The 27,352-nt window shown below is 53.3% G+C and overlaps 1 protein-coding gene across 1 annotated transcript in view; it reads right to left on the bottom strand.

Moving 5' to 3' along the window:
* Positions 1–27,352, bottom strand: part of LOC149463050 (arf-GAP with GTPase, ANK repeat and PH domain-containing protein 1-like) — an 85,377-nt gene that overhangs the window by 33,653 nt on the left and 24,372 nt on the right. The window contains exons 3-5 of the mRNA XM_089675988.1: positions 17,388–17,475; positions 4,633–4,718; positions 3,331–3,472 (exon numbers count right to left, since the gene is read on the bottom strand). Coding sequence (XP_089532114.1) covers positions 3,331–3,472; positions 4,633–4,718; positions 17,388–17,475 — 316 coding nt within the window. The remainder of the gene's footprint in view (positions 1–3,330; positions 3,473–4,632; positions 4,719–17,387; positions 17,476–27,352) is intronic.

The following is a 27,352-nucleotide window of genomic DNA, read 5'->3' as shown; positions in this document are numbered from 1 at the left end:
CACCCCCATCATAACACATCACCCCCATCATCACACATCACCCCCATCATCACACATCACCCCCATCATCACACACAGCAATCACCCCCATCATCACACAGCAATCACCCCCATCATCACACAGCAATCACCCCCATCATCACACACAGCAATCACCCCCATCATCACACATCACCCCCATCATCACACATCACCCCCATCATCACACACAGCAATCACCCCCATCATCACACATCACCCCTATCATCACACAGCAATCACCCCCATCATCACACATCACCCCCATCATCACACATCACCCCCATCATCACACACAGCAATCACCTCCATCATCACACATCACCTCCATCATCACACAACAATCACCCCCATCATCACACATCACCCCCATCATCACACACATCACCCCCATCATCACACACATCACCCCCATCATCACACAGCAATCACCCCCATCATCACACAGCACCCCCATCATCACACACATCACCCCCATCATCACACAACAATCACCCCCATCATCACACAGCAATCACCCCCATCATCACACATCACCCCCATCATCACACACATCACCCCCATCATCACACAGCAATCACCCCCATCATCACACAGCACCCCCATCATCACACAACAATCACCCCCATCATCACACAGCAATCACCCCCATCATCACACAACAATCACCCCCATCATCACACAACAATCACCCCCATCATCACACACATCACCCCCATCATCACACACATCACCCCCATCATCACACAGCAATCACCCCCATCATCACACAGCACCCCCATCATCACACAGCAATCACCTCCATCATCACACAACAATCACCCCCATCATCACACAACAATCACCCCCATCATCACACATCACCCCCATCATCATACAACAATCACCCCCATCATCACACAACAATCACCCCCATCATCACACACAGCAATCACCCCCATCATCACACAACAATCACCCCCATCATCACACAACAATCACCCCCATCATCACACAACAATCACCCCCATCATCACACACAGCAATCACCCCCATCATCACACATCACCCCCATCATCACACAACAATCACCCCCATCATCACACAACAATCACCCCCATCATCACACATCACCCCCATCATCACACACAGCAATCACCCCCATCATCACTGTACCTTTACCCCCTCCCTCCTAGATTGTAAGCTCGTAAGAGTAGGGCCCTCTTACCCCTCGTACGCTGTCTGTCTTTGTTGTACTGGGCCATGTATTGTCCCCCCTATTGTACAGCGCTGAGCAAACCCTTTGGCGCTATATAAACTCGTAGTAATAATAATAATAATAATAATCACACATCACCCCCATCATCACACACAGCAATCACCCCCATCATCACACATCACCCCCATCGTCACACACAGCAATCACCCCCATCATCACACAGCAATCACCCCCATCATCACACATCACCCCCATCATCACACACAGCAATCACCCCCATCATCACACAGCAATCACCCCCATCATCACACATCACCCCCATCATCACACACAGCAATCACCCCCATCATCACACACAGCAATCACCCCCATCATCACACATCACCCCCATCATCACACATCACCCCCATCATCACACACAGCAATCACCCCCATCATCACACATCACCCCCATCGTCACACAGCAATCACCCCCATCATCACACATCACCCCCATCGTCACACAGCAATCACCCCCATCATCACACATCACCCCCATCATCACACACAGCAATCACCCCCATCATCACACAGCAATCACCCCCATCATCACACAGCAATCACCCCCATCATCACACATCACCCCCATCATCACACATCACCCCCATCATCACACATCACCCCCATCATCACACATCACCCCCATCATCACACACAGCAATCACAATGATCACAGTACCTTGAGTCCCTACGAGCACCACCATGGGGCCCTGAATGATCACAGTACCTTGTGTCCCTACGAGCACCATGGGGGCCCTGAATGATCACAGTACCTTGTGTCCCTACGAGCACCATGGGGGCCCTGAATGATCACAGTACCTTGTGTCCCTACGAGCACCATGGGGGCCCTGAATGATCACAGTACCTTGTGTCCCTACAACCACCACCATGGGGCCCTGAATGATCACAGTACCTTGTGTCCCTACATACACCATGGGGCCCTGAATGATCACAGTACCTTGTGTCCCTACGAGCACCATGGGGGCCCTGAATGATCACAGTACCTTGTGTCCCTACATACACCATGGGGCCCTGAATGATCACAGTACCTTGTGTCCCTACGAGCACCATGGGGGCCCTGAATGATCACAGTACCTTGTGTCCCTACATACACCACCATGGGGCCCTGAATGATCACAGTACCTTGTGTCCCTACGAGCACCACCATGGGGGCCCTGAATGATCACAGTACCTTGAGTCCCTACGAGCACCACCATGGGGGCCCTGAATGATCACAGTACCTTGAGTCCCTACGAGCACCACCATGGGGGCCCTGAATGATCACAGTACCTTGAGTCCCTACGAGCACCACCATGGGGACCCTGAATGATCACAGTACCTTGAGTCCCTACGAGCCCCATGGGGGCCCTGAATGATCACAGTACCTTGAGTCCCTACATACACCATGGGGGCCCTGAATGATCACAGTACCTTGAGTCCCTACGAGCACCATGGGGGCCCTGAATGATCACAGTACCTTGAGTCCCTACATACACCATGGGGGCCCTGAATGATCACAGTACCTTGAGTCCCTACGAGCACCATGGGGGCCCTGAATGATCACAGTACCTTGAGTCCCTACGAGCACCATGGGGGCCCAGAATGATCACAGTACCTTGAGTCCCTACGAGCACCATGGGGGCCCTGAATGATCACAGTACCTTGAGTCCCTACGAGCACCATGGGGGCCCTGAATGATCACAGTACCTTGAGTCCCTACGAGCACCATGGGGGCCCAGAATGATCACAGTACCTTGAGTCCCTACGAGCACCATGGGGGCCCTGAATGATCACAGTACCTTGAGTCCCTACGAGCACCATGGGGGCCCTGAATGATCACAGTACCTTGAGTCCCTACGAGCACCATGGGGGCCCTGAATGATCACAGTACCTTGAGTCCCTACGAGCACCATGGGGGCCCAGAATGATCACAGTACCTTGAGTCCCTACGAGCACCATGGGGGCCCTGAATGATCACAGTACCTTGAGTCCCTACGAGCACCATGGGGGCCCTGAATGATCACAGTACCTTGAGTCCCTACGAGCACCATGGGGGCCCTGAATGATCACAGTACCTTGAGTCCCTACGAGCACCATGGGGACATCAGCTGTGTTGCGACAACTCGACAGACGGGCGTAATAATTAAACACTGTCTGGAAACTGATCTCATCCTCCAGGCTGAAGACAAACACGACGGCATCAACCCACGCAGCAAACTGAGGGAGAGAAGGAGAGATCGGTGAGAGGAGATCGGTGAGGGGAGACCGGGGAGGGGAGATCGGTGAGGGGAGACCGGGGAGGGGAGACCGGGGAGGGGAGATCGGTGAGGGGAGACCGGGGAGGGGAGACCGGGGAGGGGAGATCGGTGAGGGGAGACCGGGGAGGGGAGACCGGTGAGGGGAGACCGGTGAGGGGAGACCGGGGAGGGGAGACCGGGGAGGGGAGACCGGGGAGGGGAGACCGGGGAGGGGAGACCGGTGAGGGGAGACCGGTGAGGGGAGACCGGTGAGGGGAGACCGGGGAGGGGAGACCGGGGAGGGGAGACCGGGGAGGGGAGACCGGTGAGAGGAGATCGGTGAGGGGAGATCGGTGAGGGGAGACCGGTGAGGGGAGACCGGGGAGGGGAGACCGGGGAGGGGAGACCGGGGAGGGGAGACCGGTGAGGGGAGACCGGGGAGGGGAGACCTGGGAGGGGAGACCGGTGAGGGAGACCTGGGAGGGGAGACCGGGGAGGGGAGACCGGTGAGGGGAGACCGGTGAGGGGAGACCGGTGAGGGGAGATCGGTGAGGGGAGATCGGTGAGGGGAGATCGGTGAGGGGAGACCGGTGAGGGGAGACCGGTGAGGGGAGACCGGTGAGGGGAGACCGGGGAGGGGAGACCGGGGAGGGGAGACCGGGGAGGGGAGACCGGGGAGGGGAGACCGGGGAGGGGAGACCGGTGAGGGGAGACCGGTGAGGGGAGACCGGTGAGAGGAGACCGGTGAGGGGAGACCGGTGAGAGGAGACCGGTGAGGGGAGACCGGTGAGGGGAGACCGGTGAGGGGAGATCGGGGAGGGGAGATCGGGGAGGGGAGACCGGGGAGGGGAGACCGGGGAGGGGAGACCGGGGAGGGGAGGGGAGACCGGGGAGGGGAGACCGGGGAGGGGAGACAGGGGAGGGGAGACCGGTGAGGGGAGACCGGTGAGGGGAGACCGGTGAGGGGAGACCGGTGAGGGGAGACCGGTGAGGGGAGACCGGGGAGGGGAGACCGGGGAGGGGAGACCGGGGAGGGGAGACCGGGGAGGGGAGACCGGGGAGGGGAGACCGGGGAGGGGACAGCGGGAAGGAGAGTCCGGCACAACACATCAAAAGAACAACGAAGAGGAACCGACATACCTGCATCTCCGGGGGCCCGCCCTCATCTCTGATCAGAAGAAGGTAGCTCTGTCCGTCCACCACAATCTCCTTCTTAAACCGACCGCCTATTGGGGACAAGGAAATGAAGGAAGATCAAACTATGTACAGAGGGAGGAACGTAGACATGAAGACAGGACTACATACAGAGGGAGAACCGGAGACATGAAGACAGGACTACATACAGAGGACGGAACGTAGACATGAAGATAGGACTACATACAGAGGACGGAACGTAGACATGAAGATAGGACTACATACAGAGGGAGAACCGGAGACATGAAGACAGGACTACATACAGAGGACGGAACGTAGACATGAAGATAGGACTACATACAGAGGACGGAACGTAGACATGAAGATAGGACTACATACAGAGGACGGAACGTAGACATGAAGATAGGACTACATACAGAGGGAGGAACGTAGACATGAAGATAGGACTACATACAGAGGGAGGAACGTAGACATGAAGATAGGACTACATACAGAGGACGGAACGTAGACATGAAGATAGGACTACATACAGAGGACGGAACGTAGACATGAAGATAGGACTACATACAGAGGACGGAACGTAGACATGAAGATAGGACTACATACAGAGGACGGAACGTAGACATGAAGATAGGACTACATACAGAGGACGGAACGTAGACATGAAGATAGGACTACATACAGAGGGAGGAACGTAGACATGAAGATAGGACTACATACAGAGGACGGAACGTAGACATGAAGATAGGACTACATACAGAGGGAGGAACGTAGACATGAAGAAAGGACTACATACAGAGGGAGAACCGGAGACATGAAGATAGAACTACATACAGAGGACGGAACGTAGACATGAAGATAGGACTACATACAGAGGGAGGAACGTAGACATGAAGATAGGACTACATACAGAGGGAGGAACGTAGACATGAAGATAGGACTACATACAGAGGGAGGAACGTAGACATGAAGATAGGACTACATACAGAGGACGGAACGTAGACATGAAGATAGGACTACATACAGAGGGAGGAACGTAGACATGAAGATAGGACAACATACAGAGGGAGGAACGTAGACATGAAGATAGGACTACATACAGAGGACGGAACGTAGACATGAAGATAGGACTACATACAGAGGACGGAACGTAGACATGAAGATAGGACTACATACAGAGGACGGAACGTAGACATGAAGATAGGACTACATACAGAGGGAGGAACGTAGACATGAAGAAAGGACTACATACAGAGGGAGAACCGGAGACATGAAGATAGGACTACATACAGAGGGAGGAACGTAGACATGAAGATAGGACTACATACAGAGAGAGAACCGGAGACATGAAGATAGGACTACATACAGAGAGAGAACCGGAGACATGAAGATAGGACTACATACAGAGGGAGAACCGGAGACATGAAGATAGGACTACATACAGAGGGAGGAACGTAGACATGAAGATAGGACTACATACAGAGAGAGAACCGGAGACATGAAGATAGGACTACATACAGAGGGAGGAACGTAGACATGAAGATAGGACTACATACAGAGGACGGAACGTAGACATGAAGATAGGACTACATACAGAGAGAGAACCGGAGACATGAAGATAGGACTACATACAGAGGGAGAACCGGAGACATGAAGATAGGACTACATACAGAGGGAGGAACGTAGACATGAAGATAGGACTACATACAGAGAGAGAACCGGAGACATGAAGATAGGACTACATACAGAGGGAGGAACGTAGACATGAAGATAGGACTACATACAGAGGGAGAACCGGAGACATGAAGATAGGACTACATACAGAGGGAGAACCGGAGACATGAAGATAGGACTACATACAGAGAGAGAACCGGAGACATGAAGATAGGACTACATACAGAGGGAGGAACGTAGACATGAAGATAGGACTACATACAGAGGACGGAACGTAGACATGAAGATAGGACTACATACAGAGGACGGAACGTAGACATGAAGAAAGGACTACATACAGAGGACGGAACGTAGACATGAAGATAGGACTACATACAGAGGGAGAACCGGAGACATAGTTTATCCAGGGCAGTGTACACAGAGGAGTATATACGGGGCAATGTACACAGAGGAGTATATACAGGGCAGTGTACACAGAGGGGTATATACAGGGCAGTGTACACAGAGGGGTATATACAGGGCAGTGTACACAGAGGAGTATATACGGGGCAATGTACACAGAGGAGTATATACAGGGCAGTGTACACAGAGGGGTATATACAGGGCAGTGTACACAGAGGGGTATATACGGGGCAGTGTACACAGAGGGGTATATACGGGGCAGTGTACACAGAGGGGTATATACAGGGCAGTGTACACAGAGGAGTATATACGGGGCAATGTACACAGAGGAGTATATACAGGGCAATGTACACAGAGGAGTATATACGGGGCAGTGTACACAGAGGAGTATATACAGGGCAATGTACACAGAGGAGTATATACGGGGCAATGTACACAGAGGAGTATATACAGGGCAATGTACACAGAGGAGTATATACAGGGCAGTGTACACAGAGGAGTATATACAGGGCAGTGTACACAGAGGGGTATATACAGGGCAATGTACACAGAGGAGTATATACAGGGCAATGTACACAGAGGAGTATATACAGGGCAATGTACACAGAGGAGTATATACAGGGCAATGTACACAGAGGAGTATATACAGGGCAATGTACACAGAGGAGTATATACGGGGCAGTGTACACAGAGGAGTATATACAGGGCAATGTACACAGAGGAGTATATACGGGGCAGTGTACACAGAGGAGTATATACGGGGCAGTGTACACAGAGGAGTATATACGGGGCAATGTACACAGAGGAGTATATACGGGGCAGTGTACACAGAGGGGTATATACGGGGCAGTGTACACAGAGGAGTATATACGGGGCAGTGTACACAGAGGAGTATATACGGGGCAGTGTACACAGAGGGGTATATACGGGGCAGTGTACACAGAGGAGTATATACGGGGCAATGTACACAGAGGAGTATATACGGGGCAGTGTACACAGAGGGGTATATACAGGGCAGTGTACACAGAGGGGTATATACGGGGCAGTGTACACAGAGGAGTATATACGGGGCAATGTACACAGAGGAGTATATACGGGGCAGTGTACACAGAGGGGTATATACGGGGCAGTGTACACAGAGGAGTATATACGGGGCAGTGTACACAGAGGGGTATATACGGGGCAGTGTACACAGAGGAGTATATACGGGGCAGTGTACACAGAGGAGTATATACGGGGCAGTGTACACAGAGGAGTATATACGGGGCAATGTACACAGAGGGGTATATACGGAGCAGTGTACACAGAGGGGTATATACAGGGCAGTGTCCACAGAGGGGTATATACGGGGCAGTGTACACAGAGGGGTATATACAGGGCAGTGTACACAGAGGAGTATATACGGGGCAGTGTACACAGAGGAGTATATACAGGGCAGTGTACACAGAGGAGTATATACAGGGCAGTGTACACAGAGGAGTATACACAGGGCAGTGTACACAGAGGGGTATATACAGGGCAGTGTACACAGAGGAGTATACACAGGGCAATGTACACAGAGGAGTATATACGGGGCAGTGTACACAGAGGAGTATATACAGGGCAGTGTACACAGAGGGGTATATACAGGGCAGTGTACACAGAGGGGTATATACAGGGCAGTGTACACAGAGGAGTATATACAGGGCAGTGTACACAGAGGAGTATATACAGGGCAATGTACACAGAGGAGTATATACAGGGCAGTGTACACAGAGGGGTATATACAGGGCAGTGTACACAGAGGAGTATATACGGGGCAGTGTACACAGAGGGGTATATACGGAGCAGTGTACACAGAGGGGTATATACAGGGCAGTGTACACAGAGGAGTATATACGGGGCAGTGTACACAGAGGAGTATATACAGGGCAGTGTACACAGAGGAGTATATACAGGGCAGTGTACACAGAGGAGTATACACAGGGCAGTGTACACAGAGGGGTATATACAGGGCAGTGTACACAGAGGAGTATACACAGGGCAATGTACACAGAGGAGTATATACGGGGCAGTGTACACAGAGGAGTATATACAGGGCAGTGTACACAGAGGGGTATATACAGGGCAGTGTACACAGAGGGGTATATACAGGGCAGTGTACACAGAGGAGTATATACAGGGCAGTGTACACAGAGGAGTATATACAGGGCAATGTACACAGAGGAGTATATACAGGGCAGTGTACACAGAGGGGTATATACAGGGCAGTGTACACAGAGGAGTATATACGGGGCAGTGTACACAGAGGGGTATATACGGAGCAGTGTACACAGAGGGGTATATACAGGGCAGTGTACACAGAGGAGTATATACAGGGCAATGTACACAGAGGGGTATATACAGGGCAGTGTACACAAGAGGAGTATATACAGGGCAGTGTACACAGAGGAGTATATACAGGGCAATGTACACAGAGGAGTATATACAGGGCAGTGTACACAGAGGGGTATATACGGGGCAGTGTACACAGAGGGGTATATACAGGGCAATGTACACAGAGGGGTATATACAGGGCAGTGTACACAGAGGAGTATATACGGGGCAATGTACACAGAGGAGTATATACAGGGCAATGTACACAGAGGAGTATATACAGGGCAATGTACACAGAGGAGTATATACGGGGCAGTGTACACAGAGGAGTATATACGGGGCAATGTACACAGAGGGGTATATACAGGGCAGTGTACACAGAGGAGTATATACAGGGCAGTGTACACAGAGGGGTATATACGGGGCAATGTACACAGAGGGGTATATACGGGGCAATGTACACAGAGGAGTATATACGGGGCAATGTACACAGAGGGGTATATACGGGGCAATGTACACAGAGGGGTATATACAGGGAAGTGTACACAGAGGAGTATATACAAGGCAATGTACACAGAGGGGTATATACAGGGCAATGTACACAGAGGAGTATATACAGGGCAATGTACACAGAGGGGTATATACGGGGCAGTGTCCACAGAGGAGTATATACAGGACAATGTACACAGAGGAGTATATACGGGGCAGTGTACACAGAGGAGTATATACGGGGCAGTGTACACAGAGGAGTATATACAGGGCAGTGTACACAGAGGAGTATATACGGGGCAATGTACACAGAGGAGTATATACGGGGCAATGTACACAGAGGAGTATATACGGGGCAGTGTACACAGAGGAGTATATACAGGGCAATGTACACAGAGGGGTATATACAGGGCAGTGTACACAGAGGAGTATATACGGGGCAGTGTACACAGAGGAGTATATACAGGGCAATGTACACAGAGGAGTATATACGGGGCAGTGTACACAGAGGGGTATATACGGGGCAGTGTACACAGAGGAGTATATACGGGGCAGTGTCCACAGAGGAGTATATACAGGGCAGTGTACACAGAGGAGTATATACAGGGCAGTGTACACAGAGGGGTATATACAGGGCAGTGTACACAGAGGGGTATATACAGGGCAGTGTACACAGAGGGGTATATACGGGGCAGTGTCCACAGAGGAGTATATACAGGGCAGTGTACACAGAGGAGTATATACGGGGCAGTGTACACAGAGGAGTATATACGGGGCAGTGTACACAGAGGAGTATATACAGGACAAGATATATACAGATTTTTGCACTCATTGTGAACTCCATTCTTCGCATCCATTGAGGGACACAAGAAGTAACCTACTGTTGGTTATACTGCCGCCTACAGGAGGAGGACTGCACACTGGCAAATTGAAAAAAAAAATGGAGGGCCAGCACAGCATAGCCACTCCTACTCCCAGCATGCCTCAGTTTTGTAGTCGAGCCGTACCAAAAGCATGAGCATACACCACAGAGGAGGGACCTGGGCCCCTCAATGGACTCGAAGAAAAGGATTTTATGACAAACACAAAGATCATGTTTTAGGTCTCAGCCATTGCGGGACCCAGCAAGTCTCTTTCAGGACATTCGGAAGGGCTGCCAACGCAGCAAACAAATTCAACGGGCCCAGGAAGACAATGGAAAAAGTGGGACAGGTGACCGCTCAAAGGACCTTCCACCCAAAGTTGGGATCAGATGAGAATGGAATGTCCACCTTGTAATAGTTCTAGGACTTGATCAGGAACAGGTGGTAGTCTTCATCCGGAAGCTGAAGAACCCAGGAGACACTCAGCCCGGCTAAAGTCTGCCTTGACAGGACAACAGCCTGAGACACTTACAAAAGGGGGAACAAGAAGCTGGTTCAACTTCATGGGGACCATCCAGAGTGACAGACAGTCCAAGAGAAGAAGCCTGAACATCCAAACAGTGGAGGGAAGTCTTCTTCCGATGGACTGGAGCTGGACAGAAGAGCTCGTCCTGCTGAGGTGAACGGCCACAACTATCTTCGGTAGAAAGAAGTTCTGGGCTTGTCCGTGTTTAAGACCAGAAAGGGTTCTTTACAGGACAAGGCCACCATCTCAGACAATCGCCTTGTGGAGGTGATATCAACAAGGAAGCCCACTTTGTGGGTGAGAATGGAAAGGGAATACCCATGAAAAGTTCAGAGGGCGGTGAGAGAAGCAGATTCAGATCCCACAAAATGGAGGTCTATCTGCAGAAAGGTCCTGATCACAGGATAAGCCAACAGCCTCTAGATAAAAACAAAAGAACGAGCCCTGGCCCTTGATGGTCCTTAAAGGCCAAATGCAGGACCACACCCATCTACAGAAAGGCAAGGATCATTCCATGGAGAACCTCCTGGAGTGGAAACCTCACGTCTCACACCAGGCAATGGAAGCCTTCCATGTACCGTGATAGACTTTGTGAGAAGTAGACTTCCTAGCACTGTGGGAATAACCGATTAAAAAGCTCCTCCACCCCTCAGAGCCTGGGCTTCCATGCTGGTGAAGCCAATGACCATGAAGCAAGGCGGAAAATCAGCTCTTGAGACAGAAGATCTGGAAAAGCAGGTCTGCTAGGAGTCTTACCAGGTTAGAGTGCCGCTTCTGCCTTGGACAAGCCAGAGCTATGAGGATCTCCGGAAAGCCCTCAGTTTTGAACCCGTGAAGCAGATGAAAAGGGAGCTTCATGAAAGAAAAGTATAGAATGTGGCGTACTGATCCCACAGAGCCACCACAGCATCTGCTAGAACATCCCTGTGCAGTTTGTTGTTGAATGTGGAGGCCAGGGGGTGTATTCGACACCCACCAACCTGTGATACGGGTCCTGGAACACATGTGGGGGTAAGGTCCATTCTTCATGGTGCACGTGCTGCTGACTGTGGAAGTCTGCCTGTCCATTATCCGTGTCAGGGATGTAAACAGTGGTCAAGCCTGAAACTTGAAGGTCTGCTCAGGACAGGATCCACTCCTGCAAGACTTCTGATCCCTGCTTGATTGATGTATGGCACTGCTGTGGCATTTTCTGACTGAATCTAAATAAGCTGACCCTCCAGCTGATTGGTCCAGCTCTGCCAGGACAGCCAAATCTAGAATGTTTATCGAGAGACAAGATATCTCCAATGTTAGGTCCCTTGCACTGACAGTGTGCCCAGGACACCTCAACAGAAACACAGGCTAGTATCAACCATGAGGAGCTTCCAAAAGACAGGAAGGAACGACTTCCAATTCCAGAAGGTTCAGAGATCCATCTGAACCTCTGCAAAGGTCTGGACAGTCAGGGGGAATGGTTTTCTACAGCATGTGTGCCTACTGTTTCCTCACCAGGGGGTCATCTAGATCAGCCTCTCTCAACCAGGGTGCCCAGGCACCCCGGTGTGCCTTCAGGCTTCCTCAGGGGTGCCTTGGCAAAATGCCCAAAGATTGTATAGAATAAATCACCTCTAATGTTGGGTGTCCTGGATGTGTGTAGAAGATGTTTTTACATTTTAGATTGGGGTGCCTTGCGATTGTGCAGAATTTTAAAGGGTGCCTTGACTGAAAAAAGGGTTGGGAAACACGGGCCTAGATATCCCTCAACGACAATGCCCTGAGAGTGCAGTAAGGTGAGCTCCTTGGTAAACACCGGAAGTGCAGAGCATGAAGTCAGGGTAAGTGCTTCTTAGGCACAGGTTCCGCAGTCCCACCCTTTAGACCAAGAGTCATGTAATGACAGGAGACTCGTGTGGGAAATGAGATGGGAAGCCTCCAACAACCCGTCCACACAACAGGCACTTCTCCTAATTGCTGCGTGATTAAAGGATCATCTGCCACAGTAATCACATCTCTTCTAATAGTCTGAGACTTTCAGTCGGGGTTTGACAGATCAGGGTCACAGCTAAAACGAGATGGAAGAACGGGACCTGGGAAAAAGGCTCAAGAGAGGGCCTCCAACATCTTGTTGGGGGGGGTCCTTTAAGGAAGGTGCATCTTCTACAGGAACAGTAGACATTTTGTGAAGACAGGACACCGCTGGTTCTAATGGTAAGGGGCAGCCAGATTTTTAACAAAGTCTTCTTCAAAATGGGCAAAGGGCCGAGAGGAGCTTCGGGATTACAAACATGTCAAGATGTCTCCAGGGAGGAAGACAGAACAGTAGGTCATGGCAGAGGACTGACTCCTCAGAGGTAGATTCGTCCGGTGAGGACAGAAGAGACTTATCAGACCCTCAGTGGCCAATGGCTCGGAGGTCACTAAAGCTGCAGGCAGATGAGACGGAGCATCAGAGGGGGAAGGCATGGCGGAACACTTGTGAGACCCTCAGTGGCCAATGGCTCGGAGGTCACTAAAGCTGCAGGCAGATGAGACGGAGCATCAGAGGGGGAAGGCGTGGCGGAACACTTGTGAGACCCTCAGTGGCCAATGGCTCGGAGGTCACTAAAGCTGCAGGCAGATGAGACGGAGCATCAGAGGGGGAAGGCGTGGCGGAACACTTGTGAGACCCTCAGTGGCCAATGGCTCGGAGGTCACTAAAGCTGCAGGCAGATGAGACGGAGCATCAGAGGGGGAAGGCGTGGCGGAACACTTGTGAGACCCTCAGTGGCCAATGGCTCGGAGGTCACTAAAGCTGCAGGCAGATGAGACAGCATCAGAGGGGGAAGGCGTGGCGGCACACTTGTGAGACCCTCAGTGGCCAATGGCTCGGAGGTCACTAAAGCTGCAGGCAGATGAGACAGCATCAGAGGGGGAAGGCGTGGCGGAACACTTGTGAGACCCTCAGTGGCCAATGGCCGGAGGTCACTAAAGCAGCAGGCAGATGAGACAGCATCAGAGGGGGAAGGCGTGGCAGAACCCTTGTGAGACCCTCAGTGGCCAATGGCTCGGAGGTCACTAAAGCTGCAGGCAGATGAGACAGAGCATCAGAGGGGGAAGGCGTGGCAGAACACTTGTGAGACCCTCAGTGGCCAATGGCTCGGAGGTCACTAAAGCAGCAGGCAGATGAGACAGCATCAGAGGGGGTAGGCGTGGCGGAACACTTGTGAGACCCTCAGTGGCCAATGGCTCGGAGGTCACTAAAGCTGCAGGCAGATGAGACGGAGCATCAGAGGGGGAAGGCGTGGCGGAACACTTGTGAGACCCTCAGTGGCCAATGGCTCGGAGGTCACTAAAGCTGCAGGCAGATGAGACAGCATCAGAGGGGGAAGGCGTGGCGGCACACTTGTGAGACCCTCAGTGGCCAATGGCTCGGAGGTCACTAAAGCTGCAGGCAGATGAGACAGCATCAGAGGGGGAAGGCGTGGCGGAACACTTGTGAGACCCTCAGTGGCCAATGGCCGGAGGTCACTAAAGCAGCAGGCAGATGAGACAGCATCAGAGGGGGAAGGCGTGGCAGAACCCTTGTGAGACCCTCAGTGGCCAATGGCTCGGAGGTCACTAAAGCTGCAGGCAGATGAGACAGCATCAGAGGGGGAAGGCGTGGCGGCACACTTGTGACCCTCAGTGGCCAATGGCTCGGAGGTCACTAAAGCAGCAGGCAGATGAGACAGCATCAGAGGGGGAAGGCGTGGCGGCACACTTGTGACCCTCAGTGGCCAATGGCTCGGAGGTCACTAAAGCAGCAGGCAGATGAGACAGCATCAGAGGGGGAAGGCGTGGCGGCACACTTGTGACCCTCAGTGGCCAATGGCTCGGAGGTCACTAAAGCTGCAGGCAGATGAGACAGCATCAGAGGGGGAAGGCGTGGCGGCACACTTGTGACCCTCAGTGGCCAATGGCTCGGAGGTCACTAAAGCAGCAGGCAGATGAGACAGCATCAGAGGGGGAAGGCGTGGCGGCACACTTGTGACCCTCAGTGGCCAATGGCTCGGAGGTCACTAAAGCAGCAGGCAGATGAGACAGCATCAGAGGGGAAGGCATGGTGGCACACTTGTGACCCTCAGTGGCCAATGGCTCGGAGGTCACTAAAGCAGCAGGCAGATGAGACAGCATCAGAGGGGGAAGGCGTGGCGGCACATTTGTGACCCCTGCTGTCAGAGACATGGGTGTAGAGCATCATCAGGAGTAAAAACCTACTTGGACAGAGCGGGGGAGGCGGCCAGACATGGCAGTGCAAGTGAAGCCTCCAAAGATGGCAGACACTAGTAGCAAGGAAGATGAGGATTCCAGGCTGCAGATGTAGGCCTCACCAGTGGGCAAGCTGCAAGCAGCACCAGAGCTGAATGGAAGGCCTGAATTAGGGGCACCCAGTGCAGTGGGACTCTTCCTTCTATGGCCTGTTGCAATAAAGCATCATAGCTCAGGGTGCAAGGCAAGGCCTCAGGTACACACAAATCCAGCCACTGGTAGCAGTGTGGTCACATGACTAGAGGTGACCAAGGGAGGCAGCAAGAAGTCTACTGTTCCAGTGGAATATGTTGGAGGTCCTCTCTTGAGCCTTTTTCTTTTTCCCAGGTCCCGAAGGTTGGAGTTCCAGGCGGCTCTGCAAAGTGGGAGCAGCAGCAGCATCATGCTTCCTCTACCCTGAATGGGGTGAATGAATGCACCCAACATTCCCCCCACAGGATGGCAGTGCTCACTTCCTCAGTGTTAGACCCTTCCAGGTAGGACCAATGGTGCAAATTACAAGGAGGCTTCTGATGTTCACCTCCATCACAGAATGAGTCTTCGGAAGGGAAGTGCTCTCCGCAGCTGACTTATTACTACAACGGTGTCTGGAATGTGCAACTGACAGAACCCAGTGTCCACCTAAAGGTCCCTTCCAGGCTAGCCCCACCCAAAGGTCCCTTCCAGGCTAGCCCCACCCAAAGGTCCCTTCCAGGCTAGCCCCACCAAAAGGTCCCTTCCAGGCTAGCCCCACCCAAAGGTCCCTTCCAGGCTAGCCCCACCCAAAGGTCCCTTCCAGGCTAGCCCCGCATCGTCCAGTCCAGCAGGGCCCACCCTAAGGTCCCTTCCAGGCTAGCCCCACCCAAAGGTCCCTTCCAGGCTAGCCCCACCCAAAGGTCCCTTCCAGGCTAGCCCCACCCAAAGGTCCCTTCCAGGCTAGCCCCACCCAAAGGTCCCTTCCAGGCTAGCCCCACCCAAAAGGTCCCTTCCAGGCTAGCCCCACCCAAAAGGTCCCTTCCAGGCTAGCCCCACCCAAAAGGTCCCTTCCAGGCTAGCCCCACCCAAAAAGTCCCTTCCAGGCTAGCCCCACCCAAAGGTCCCTTCCAGGCTAGCCCCGCATCGTCCAGTCCAGCAGGGCTCACCCTAAGGTCCCTTCCAGGCTAGCCCCACCCAAAGGTCCCTTCCAGGCTAGCCCCACCCAAAGGTCCCTTCCAGGCTAGCCCCACCCAAAAGGTCCCTTCCAGGCTAGCCCCACCCAAAAGGTCCCTTCCAGGCTAGCCCCACCCAAAAGGTCCCTTCCAGGCTAGCCCCACCCAAAAGGTCCCTTCCAGGCTAGCCCCACCCAAAAGGTCCCTTCCAGGCTAGCCCCACCCAAAAGGTCCCTTCCAGGCTAGCCCCACCCAAAAGGTCCCTTCCAGGCTAGCCCCACCCAAAAGGTCCCTTCCAGGCTAGCCCCACCCAAAGGTCCCTTCCAGGCTAGCCCCACCCAAAGGTCCCTTCCAGGCTAGCCCCACCCTAAGGTCCCCCAGGCTAGCCCCACCCAAAAGGTCCCTTCCAGGCTAGCCCCACCCAAAGGTCCCTTCCAGGCTAGCCCCACCCAAAGGTCCCTTCCAGGCTAGCCCCACCCAAAGGTCCCTTCCAGGCTAGCCCCACCCAAAGGTCCCTTCCAGGCTAGCCCCACCCAAAGGTCCCTTCCAGGCTAGCCCCACCCAAAGGTCCCTTCCAGGCTAGCCCCACCCAAAGGTCCCTTCCAGGCTAGCCCCACCCAAAGGTCCCTTCCAGGCTAGCCCCGCATCGTCCAGTCAAGCAGGGCCCAGGCACGACACAACTAGGCTGCAATACAGAGACCACCTCAAGCAGCAATGTCAGGAACATGAAGGAAAAACGTAGAACAGAAAGGTTCGATGTTCTCAGCAGAGCTGGAGAGAGAAGTCCATCCTCCTAGGACACTAAACACTGAGGCATGCTGGGAGTAGGAGGGGTTGTCTTGGGCCAGCCTACAGTTCCCCCCCCCCCCGTGTCCAATCCTCCTGTAGATGGCAGTATGACCTGACAAGTGTAGGACTTCAGGGTCCCTCAATGGACAAAGAAAATATCCACAGACATTATTCCGGGTACAACCAGTGCGCTCTCCTCCCCTCCATTCACAAGGACACAACATGCAGAAATCTGGTGTCACTGACCTTCTGGAGACTCTTCCTGGACATACGTTCCTGTTAGGTATCGATGAACCAATGCGGATTTCCCACTGGAGAGGTTACCCACAATCCCCTGCAACACAACAGACAATGTTCTCAAGAAATTACACCCTTCAGGTAGAACAGCAGTCGGCTCTCACGCAATGGTCGCGCAGTCGGCTCTCACGCAAGGGTCGCGCAGTCGGCTCTCACGCAAGGGTCGCGCAGTCGGCTCTCACGCAAGGGTCGCGCAGTCGGCTCTCACGCAAGGGTCGCGCAGTCGGCTCTCACGCAATGGTCGCGCAGTCGGCTCTCACGCAATGGTCGCGCAGTCGGCTCTCACGCAATGGTCGCGCAGTCGGCTCTCACGCAAGGGTCGCGCAGTCGGCTCTCACGCAAGGGTCGCGCAGTCGGCTCTCACGCAATGGTCGCGCAGTCGGCTCTCACGCAATGGTCGCGCAGTCGGCTCTCACGCAATGGTCGCGCAGTCGGCTCTCACGCAATGGTCGCGCAGTCGGCTCTCACGCAATGGTCGCGCAGTCGGCTCTCACGCAATGGTCGCGCAGTCGGCTCTCACGCAATGGTCGCGCAGTCGGCTCTCACGCAATGGTCGCGCAGTCGGCTCTCACGCAATGGTCGCGCAGTCGGCTCTCACGCAATGGTCGCGCAGTCGGCTCTCACGCAATGGTCGCGCAGTCGGCTCTCACGCAATAGTCGCGCAGTCGGCTCTCACGCAATGGTCGCGCAGTCGGCTCTCACGCAAGGGTCGCAGTCGGCTCTCACGCAAGGGTCGCAGTCGGCTCTCACGCAAGGGTCGCAGCGGTTGGGACGGTTTAGAGTAGCAGCGCACCGAACTGAAAATTTAGGAGGCCTCGGGCCGAAAACCGAAATGGACAGTTTTTGTAAAATGTATATATTTTACAAAAACATAATTTTTTTGAAAAATAATACACTTTAATGAAGAAAAAACAATACACACCCCAATTTTTTTGGTAAAATCTGAAAGAAAACGTTACGCCGAGTACATAGATACCCAACATGTCACGCTTCAAAACTGCGCACGCCCATGGATTGGCGCCAAACTACGGTACTGAAAAATTTCTACCGGTTACCAGTTTACAGTCAGGTGGAGGTCCGGTGCTAGAATGATCGCTCTGACGTTCTCGGCGATACCTCACGTGTGGTTTGAAAACCATTTACATATGTGGGCGTGGCCTACTGCATGCAAGCATGGGGCGGGGCATTTTAAACTATTTTCTTACTTTTTTTTTTAAAATCACATTTATTCCTATGACAAGGAATGCAAAATCCCGCGACAGAAATAGGCAGTGACAGGTCCTCTTTATGGCCTTGCTTTCAAGGTGCAGGAACCGGAAGTGACGTCGCTCTGGTCCTCCAAGGGCATAGAGATGTGTGGAGACCATCTTTCCTTCACAGATGTCTATGCCCAGTGTCGGGACCGTTGGATGGGTTGTCAGGTAAGGCGGAGAACCACCGGGGGGCGGGGCTAGTTTTGGCCCCTGTATCGGTGCCTATTTTCATATCAGCCGAAGGTCGAGGGTAGTATTTTTGGCAGACGCCTTTTGGCCGTGGAAATTCCGGTCATCCCCAGTTTGGAGACATGAAGACCAATGTTGGTGGCCAGCCATGGACTAAGAGAAAGCTGAGAAGGTCATCCTAACCCACCAACTGAAGAGAGACCCACAACTCAGAAATGCCAGAGCCAGGGGGTAGAAACGTCTGAAAAAACGACTTGTCCGGGGACTAAATAGAAGCCCCAATCTACTTGTCCGGGGACTAAATAGAAGCCCCAATCTACTTGTCCAGGGACTAAATCGGGGCCCCAATCTACTTGTCCGGGGAAATTCTAGAGACGCTTCCAAAATGCGGTACAATGTAACTGAACTCATCAGATTTTTAGATGATTAACATGCTTGGCGTTCCTTGGAGGACACCGGAGGATATTCAGAGACGTAGGACTGTGAAGGGACGTTACTACTGGGCACCAGAGATGGGAGACCTTACTACTGGGCACCAGAGATGGGAGACCTTACTACTGGGCACCAGAGATGGGAGACCTTACTACTGGGCACCAGAGATGGGAGACCTTACTACTGGGCACCAGAGATGAGAGACCTTACTACTGGGTACCAGAGATGGGAGACCTTACTACTGGGCACCAGAGATCAGAGACCTTACTACTGGGCACCAGAGATCGGAGACCTTACTACTGGTCACCAGAGATGGGAGACCTTACTACTGGGCACCAGAGATCGGAGACCTTACTACTGGGTACCAGAGATGGGAGACCTTACTACTGGGCACCAGAGATCGGACACCTTACTACTGGGCACCAGAGATCGGAGACCTTACTACTGGGCATTAGAGATCAGAGACCTTACTACTGGGCACCAGAGATCGGAGACCTTACTAGTGGGCACCAGAGATCAGAAACCTTACTACTGGGCACCAGAGATGGGAGACCTTACTACTGGGCACCAGAGATGGGAGACCTTACTACTGGGCACCAGAGATGGGAGACCTTACTACTGGGCACCAGAGATGGGAGACCTTACTACTGGGCACCAGAGATCGGAGACCTTACTACTGGGCACCAGAGATCAGAGACCTTACTACTGGGCACCAAAGATCAGAGACCTTACTACTGGGCACCAGAGATCAGAGACCTTACTACTGGGCACCAGAGATGGGAGACCTTACTACTGGGCACCAGAGATGGGAGACCTTACTACTGGGCACCAGAGATCGGACACCTTACTACTGGGCACCAGAGATGGGAGACCTTATTACTGGGCACCAGAGATGGGAGACCTTATTACTGGGCACCAGAGATGGGAGACCTTATTACTGGGCACCAGAGATGGGAGAACTTACTACTGGGCACCAGAGATGGGAGAACTTACTACTGGGCACCAGAGATCGGAGCCCTTACTACTGGGCACCAGAGATCGGAGCCCTTACTACTGGGCACCAGAGATCGGAGACCTTACTACTGGGCACCAGAGATCGGAGCCCTTAATACTGGGCACCAGAGATCGGAGACCTTACTACTGGGCACCAGAGATCGGAGACCTTACTACTGGGCACCAGAGATCGGAGACCTTACTACTGGGCGCCAGAGATCGGACACCTTACTACTGGGCACCAGAGATCGGACACCTTACTACTGGGCACCAGAGATGGGACACCTTACTACTGGGCACCAGAGATGGGACACCTTACTACTGGGCACCAGAGATGGGACACCTTACTACTGGGCACCAGAGATGGGACACCTTACTACTGGGCACCAGAGATCGGACACCTTACTACTGGGCACCAGAGATCGGACACCTTACTACTGGGCACCAGAGATGGGTGACCTTATTACTGGGCACCAGAGATGGGAGAACTTACTACTGGGCACCAGAGATGGGAGAACTTACTACTGGGCACCAGAGATGGGGGAACTTACTACTGGGCACCAGAGATCAGACACCTTACTACTGGGCACCAGAGATCGGACACCTTACTACTGGGCACCAGAGATCGGACACCTTACTACTGGGCACCAGAGATCGGACACCTTACTACTGGGCACCAGAGATCGGACACCTTACTACTGGGCACCAGAGATCGGACACCTTACTACTGGGCACCAGAGATCGGACACCTTACTACTGGGCACCAGAGATCGGACACCTTACTACTGGGTACCAGAGATCGGACACCTTACTACTGGGCACCAGAGATCGGACACCTAACTACTGGGCACCAGAGATCGGACACCTTACTACTGGGCACCAGAGATCGGACACCTTACTACTGGGCACCAGAGATCGGACACCTTACTACTGGGCACCAGAGATCGGAGACCTTACTACTGGGCACCAGAGATCGGACACCTTACTACTGGCCACCAGAGATCGGACACCTTACTACTGGGCACCAGAGATCGGACACCTTACTACTGGGCACCAGAAATCGGACACCTTACTACTGGGCACCAGAAATCGGATACCTTACTACTGGGCACCAGAGATCGGATACCTTACTACTGGGCACCAGAGATCGGAGACCTTACTACTGGGCACCAGAGATCGGATACCTTACTACTGGGCACCAGAGATCGGATACCTTACTACTGGGCACCAGAGATCAGAGACCTTACTACTGGGCGCCAGAGATGGGAGACCTTACTACTGGGCACCAGAGATGGGAGACCTTACTACTGGGCACCAGAGATGGGAGACCTTATTACTGGGCACCAGAGATCAGAGACCTTACTACTGGGCAAAAGAGATCGGAGACCTTACTACTGGGCACCAGAGATCGGACACCTTACTACTGGGCACCAGAGATCGGACACCTTACTACTGGGCACCAGAGATCGGACACCTTACTACTGGGCACCAGAGATCGGACACCTTACTACTGGGCACCAGAGATCGGACACCTTACTACTGGGCACCAGAGATCAGAGACCTTACTACTGGGCGCCAGAGATCAAAGACCTTGCTACTGGGCGCCAGAGATGGGAGACCTTACTACTGGGCACCAGAGATGGGAGACCTTACTACTGGGCACCAGAGATGGGAGACCTTACTACTGGGCACCAGAGATGGGAGACCTTACTACTGGGCACCAGAGATGGGAGACCTTACTACTGGGCACCAGAGATGGGAGACCTTACTACTGGGCACCAGAGATGGGAGACCTTACTACTGGGCACCAGAGATGGGAGACCTTACTACTGGGCACCAGAGATGGGAGACCTTACTACTGGGCACCAGAGATGGGAGACCTTACTACTGGGCACCAGAGATGGGAGACCTTACTACTGGGCACCAGAGATGGGAGACCTTACTACTGGGCACCAGAGATGGGAGACCTTACTACTGGGCACCAGAGATGGGAGACCTTACTACTGGGCACCAGAGATCTGAGACCTTACTACTAGGCACCAGAGATCGGAAACCTTACTACTAGGCACCAGAGATGGGTGACCTTATTACTGGGCACCAGAGATGGGAGACCTTACTACTGGGCACGAGAGATCGGAGACGTTACTACTGGGCACCAAAGATCAGAGACCTTACTACTGGGCACCAGGGATGGGAGACCTTACTACTGGGCACCAGAGATGGGAGACCTTACTACTGGGCACCAGAGATCGGACACCTTACTACTGGGCACCAGAGATGGGAGACCTTATTACTGGGCACCAGAGATGGGAGACCTTATTACTGGGCACCAGAGATGGGAGAACTTACTACTGGGCACCAGAGATGGGAGAACTTACTACTGGGCACCAGAGATCGGAGCCCTTACTACTGGGCACCAGAGATCGGAGCCCTTACTACTGGGCACCAGATATCGGAGCCCTTACTACTGGGCACCAGAGATCGGAGCCCTTAATACTGGGCACCAGAGATCGGAGACCTTACTACTGGGTACCAGAGATCGGAGACCTTACTACTGGGCACCAGAGATCGGAGACCTTACTACTGGGCACCAGAGATCGGACACCTTACTACTGGGCACCAGAGATCGGACACCTTACTACTGGGCACCAGAGATGGGACACCTTACTACTGGGCACCAGAGATGGGACACCTTACTACTGGGCACCAGAGATGGGACACCTTACTACTGGGCACCAGAGATGGGACACCTTACTACTGGGCACCAGAGATGGGACACCTTACTACTGGGCACCAGAGATGGGACACCTTACTACTGGGCACCAGAGATCGGACACCTTACTACTGGGCACCAGAGATCGGACACCTTACTACTGGGCACCAGAGATGGGTGACCTTATTACTGGGCACCAGAGATGGGAGACCTTATTACTGGGCACCAGAGATGGGAGAACTTACTACTGGGCACCAGAGATGGGGGAACTTACTACTGGGCACCAGAGATGGGTGACCTTACTACTGGGCACCAGAGATCAGACACCTTACTACTGGGCACCAGAGATCGGACACCTTACTACTGGGCACCAGAGATCGAACACCTTACTACTGGGCACCAGAGATCGGACACCTTACTACTGGGCACCAGAGATCGGACACCTTACTACTGGGCACCAGAGATCGGACACCTTACTACTGGGCACCAGAGATCGGACACCTTACTACTGGGCACCAGAGATCGGACACCTTACTACTGGGCACCAGAGATCGGACACCTTACTACTGGGCACCAGAGATCGGACACCTTACTACTGGGCACCAGAGATCGGACACCTTACTACTGGGCACCAGAGATCGGACACCTTACTACTGGGCACCAGAAATCGGACACCTGACTACTGGGCACCAGAAATCGGATACCTTACTACTGGGCACCAGAGATCGGATACCTTACTACTGGGCACCAGAGATCGGAGACCTTACTACTGGGCACCAGAGATCGGAGACCTTACTACTGGGCACCAGAGATCGGATACCTTACTACTGGGCACCAGAGATCGGATACCTTACTACTGGGCACCAGAGATCGGAAACCTTACTACTGGGCACCAGAGATCAGAGACCTTACTACTGGGCGCCAGAGATCAAAGACCTTGCTACTGGGCGCCAGAGATGGGAGACCTTACTACTGGGCACCAGAGATGGGAGACCTTACTACTGGGCACCAGAGATGGGACACCTTATTACTGGGCACAAGAGATCAGAGACCTTACTACTGGGCAAAAGAGATCGGACACCTTACTACTGGGCACCAGAGATCGGACACCTTACTACTGGGCACCAGAGATCGGACACCTTACTACTGGGCACCAGAGATCGGACACCTTACTACTGGGCACCAGAGATCGGACACCTTACTACTGGGCACCAGAGATCGGAGACCTTACTACTGGGCACCAGAGATCGGACACCTTACTACTGGGCACCAGAGATCGGACACCTTACTACTGGGCACCAGAGATCGGACACCTTACTACTGGGCACCAGAGATCGGACACCTTACTACTGGGCACCAGAAATCGGACACCTTACTACTGGGCACCAGAAATCGGATACCTTACTACTGGGCACCAGAGATAGGAGACCTTACTACTGGGCACCAGAGATCGGATACCTTACTACTGGGCACCAGAGATCGGATACCTTACTACTGGGCACCAGAGATCGGATACCTTACTACTGGGCACCAGAGATCGGATACCTTACTACTGGGCACCAGAGATCAGAGACCTTACTACTGGGCACCAGAGATCAAAGACCTTGCTACTGGGCGCCAGAGATGGGAGACCTTACTACTGGGCACCAGAGATGGGAGACCTTACTACTGGGCACCAGAGATGGGAGACCTTATTACTGGGCACCAGAGATCAGAGACCTTACTACTGGGCAAAAGAGATCGGACACCTTACTACTGGGTACCAGAGATCGGAAACCTTACTACTAGGCACGAGAGATCGGAGACGTTACTACTGGGCACCAGAGATGGGAGAACTTACTACTGGGCACCAGAGATCGGATACCTTACTACTGGGCACCAGAGATCAGATACCTTACTACTGGGCACCAGAGATCGGATACCTTACTACTGGGCACCAGAGATCAAAGACCTTGCTACTGGGCGCCAGAGATGGGAGACCTTACTACTGGGCACCAGAGATGGGAGACCTTACTACTGGGCACCAGAGATGGGAGACCTTATTACTGGGCACCAGAGATCAGAGACCTTACTACTGGGCAAAAGAGATCGGACACCTTACTACTGGGCACCAGAGATCAGAGACCTTATTACTGGGCACCAGAGATCGGACACCTTACTACTGGGCAAAAGAGATCGGACACCTTACTACTGGGCACCAGAGATCGGACACCTTACTACTGGGCACCAGAGATCGGACACCTTACTACTGGGCACCAGAGATCGGACACCTTACTACTGGGCACCAGAGATCGGAGACCTTACTACTGGGCACCAGAGATCGGACACCTTACTACTGGGCACCAGAGATCGGACACCTTACTACTGGGCACCAGAGATCGGACACCTTACTACTGGGCACCAGAGATGGGAGACCTTACTACTGGGCACGAGAGATGGGAGACCTTACTACTGGGCACCAGAGATGGGAGACCTTACTACTGGGCACCAGAGATGGGAGACCTTACTACTGGGCACCAGAGATGGGAGACCTTACTACTGGGCACCAGAGATGGGAGACCTTACTACTGGGCACCAGAGATGGGAGACCTTATTACTGGGCACCAGAGATCAGAGACCTTACTACTGGGCACCAGAGATCGGACACCTTACTACTGGGCACCAGAGATGGGAGACCTTACTACTGGGCACCAGAGATGGGAGACCTTACTACTAGGCACCAGAGATCGGAAACCTTACTACTAGGCACCAGAGATGGGTGACCTTATTACTGGGCACCAGAGATGGGAGACCTTACTACTGGGCACGAGAGATCGGAGACGTTACTACTGGGCACCAGAGATGGGAGACCTTACTACTGGGCACCAGAGATCAGACACCTTACTACTGGGCGCCAGAGATCAGACACCTTACTACTGGGCGCCAGAGATCAGACACCTTACTACTGGGCACCAGAGATCGGACACCTTACTACTGGGCACCAGAGATCGGAGACCTTACTACTGGGCACCAGAGATCGGACACCTTACTACTGGGCACCAGAGATCGGACACCTTACTACTGGGCACCAGAGATCGGACACCTTACTACTGGGCACCAGAAATCGGACACCTTACTACTGGGCACCAGAAATCGGATACCTTACTACTGGGCACCAGAGATCGGATACCTTACTACTGGGCACCAGAGATCGGAGACCTTACTACTGGGCACCAGAGATCGGATACCTTACTACTGGGCACCAGAGATCGGATACCTTACTACTGGGCACCAGAGATCGGATACCTTACTACTGGGCACCAGAGATCAGAGACCTTACTACTGGGCACCAGAGATCAAAGACCTTGCTACTGGGCGCCAGAGATGGGAGACCTTACTACTGGGCACCAGAGATGGGAGACCTTACTACTGGGCACCAGAGATGGGAGACCTTATTACTGGGCACCAGAGATCAGAGACCTTACTACTGGGCAAAAGAGATCGGACACCTTACTACTGGGTACCAGAGATCGGAAACCTTACTACTAGGCACCAGAGATCTGAGACCTTACTACTGGGCACCAGAGATGGGAGACCTTACTACTGGGCACGAGAGATCGGAGACGTTACTACTGGGCACCAGAGATGGGAGAACTTACTACTGGGCACCAGAGATGGGTGACCTTACTACTGGGCACCAGAGATCAGACACCTTACTACTGGGCGCCAGAGATCGGATACCTTACTACTGGGCGCCAGAGATCGGACACCTTACTACTGGGCGCCAGAGATCGGACACCTTACTACTGGGCACCAGAGATCGGACACCTTACTACTGGGCACCAGAGATCGGACACCTTACTACTGGGCACCAGAGATCGGACACCTTACTACTGGGCACCAGAGATCGGACACCTTACTACTGGGCACCAGAGATCGGACACCTTACTACTGGGCACCAGAGATCGGACACCTTACTACTGGGCACCAGAGATCGGACACCTTACTACTGGGCACCAGAGATCGGATACCTTACTACTGGGCACCAGAGATCGGATACCTTACTACTGGGCACCAGAGATCGGATACCTTACTACTGGGCACCAGAGATCAGAGACCTTACTACTGGGCACCAGAGATCAAAGACCTTGCTACTGGGCGCCAGAGATGGGAGACCTTACTACTGGGCACCAGAGATGGGAGACCTTACTACTGGGCACCAGAGATGGGAGACCTTACTACTGGGCACCAGAGATGGGAGACCTTACTACTGGGCACCAGAGATGGGAGACCTTACTACTGGGCACCAGAGATGGGAGACCTTACTACTGGGCACCAGAGATGGGAGACCTTAC

Source organism: Staurois parvus, unplaced genomic scaffold (assembly GCF_062004578.1).
Source record: "Staurois parvus isolate SC_StPar_1 unplaced genomic scaffold, SC_StPar_1.0 ptg000161l, whole genome shotgun sequence".
Lineage (NCBI taxonomy): Eukaryota > Metazoa > Chordata > Amphibia > Anura > Ranidae > Staurois > Staurois parvus.
This window is presented reverse-complemented; position numbering and strand designations above follow the sequence as displayed.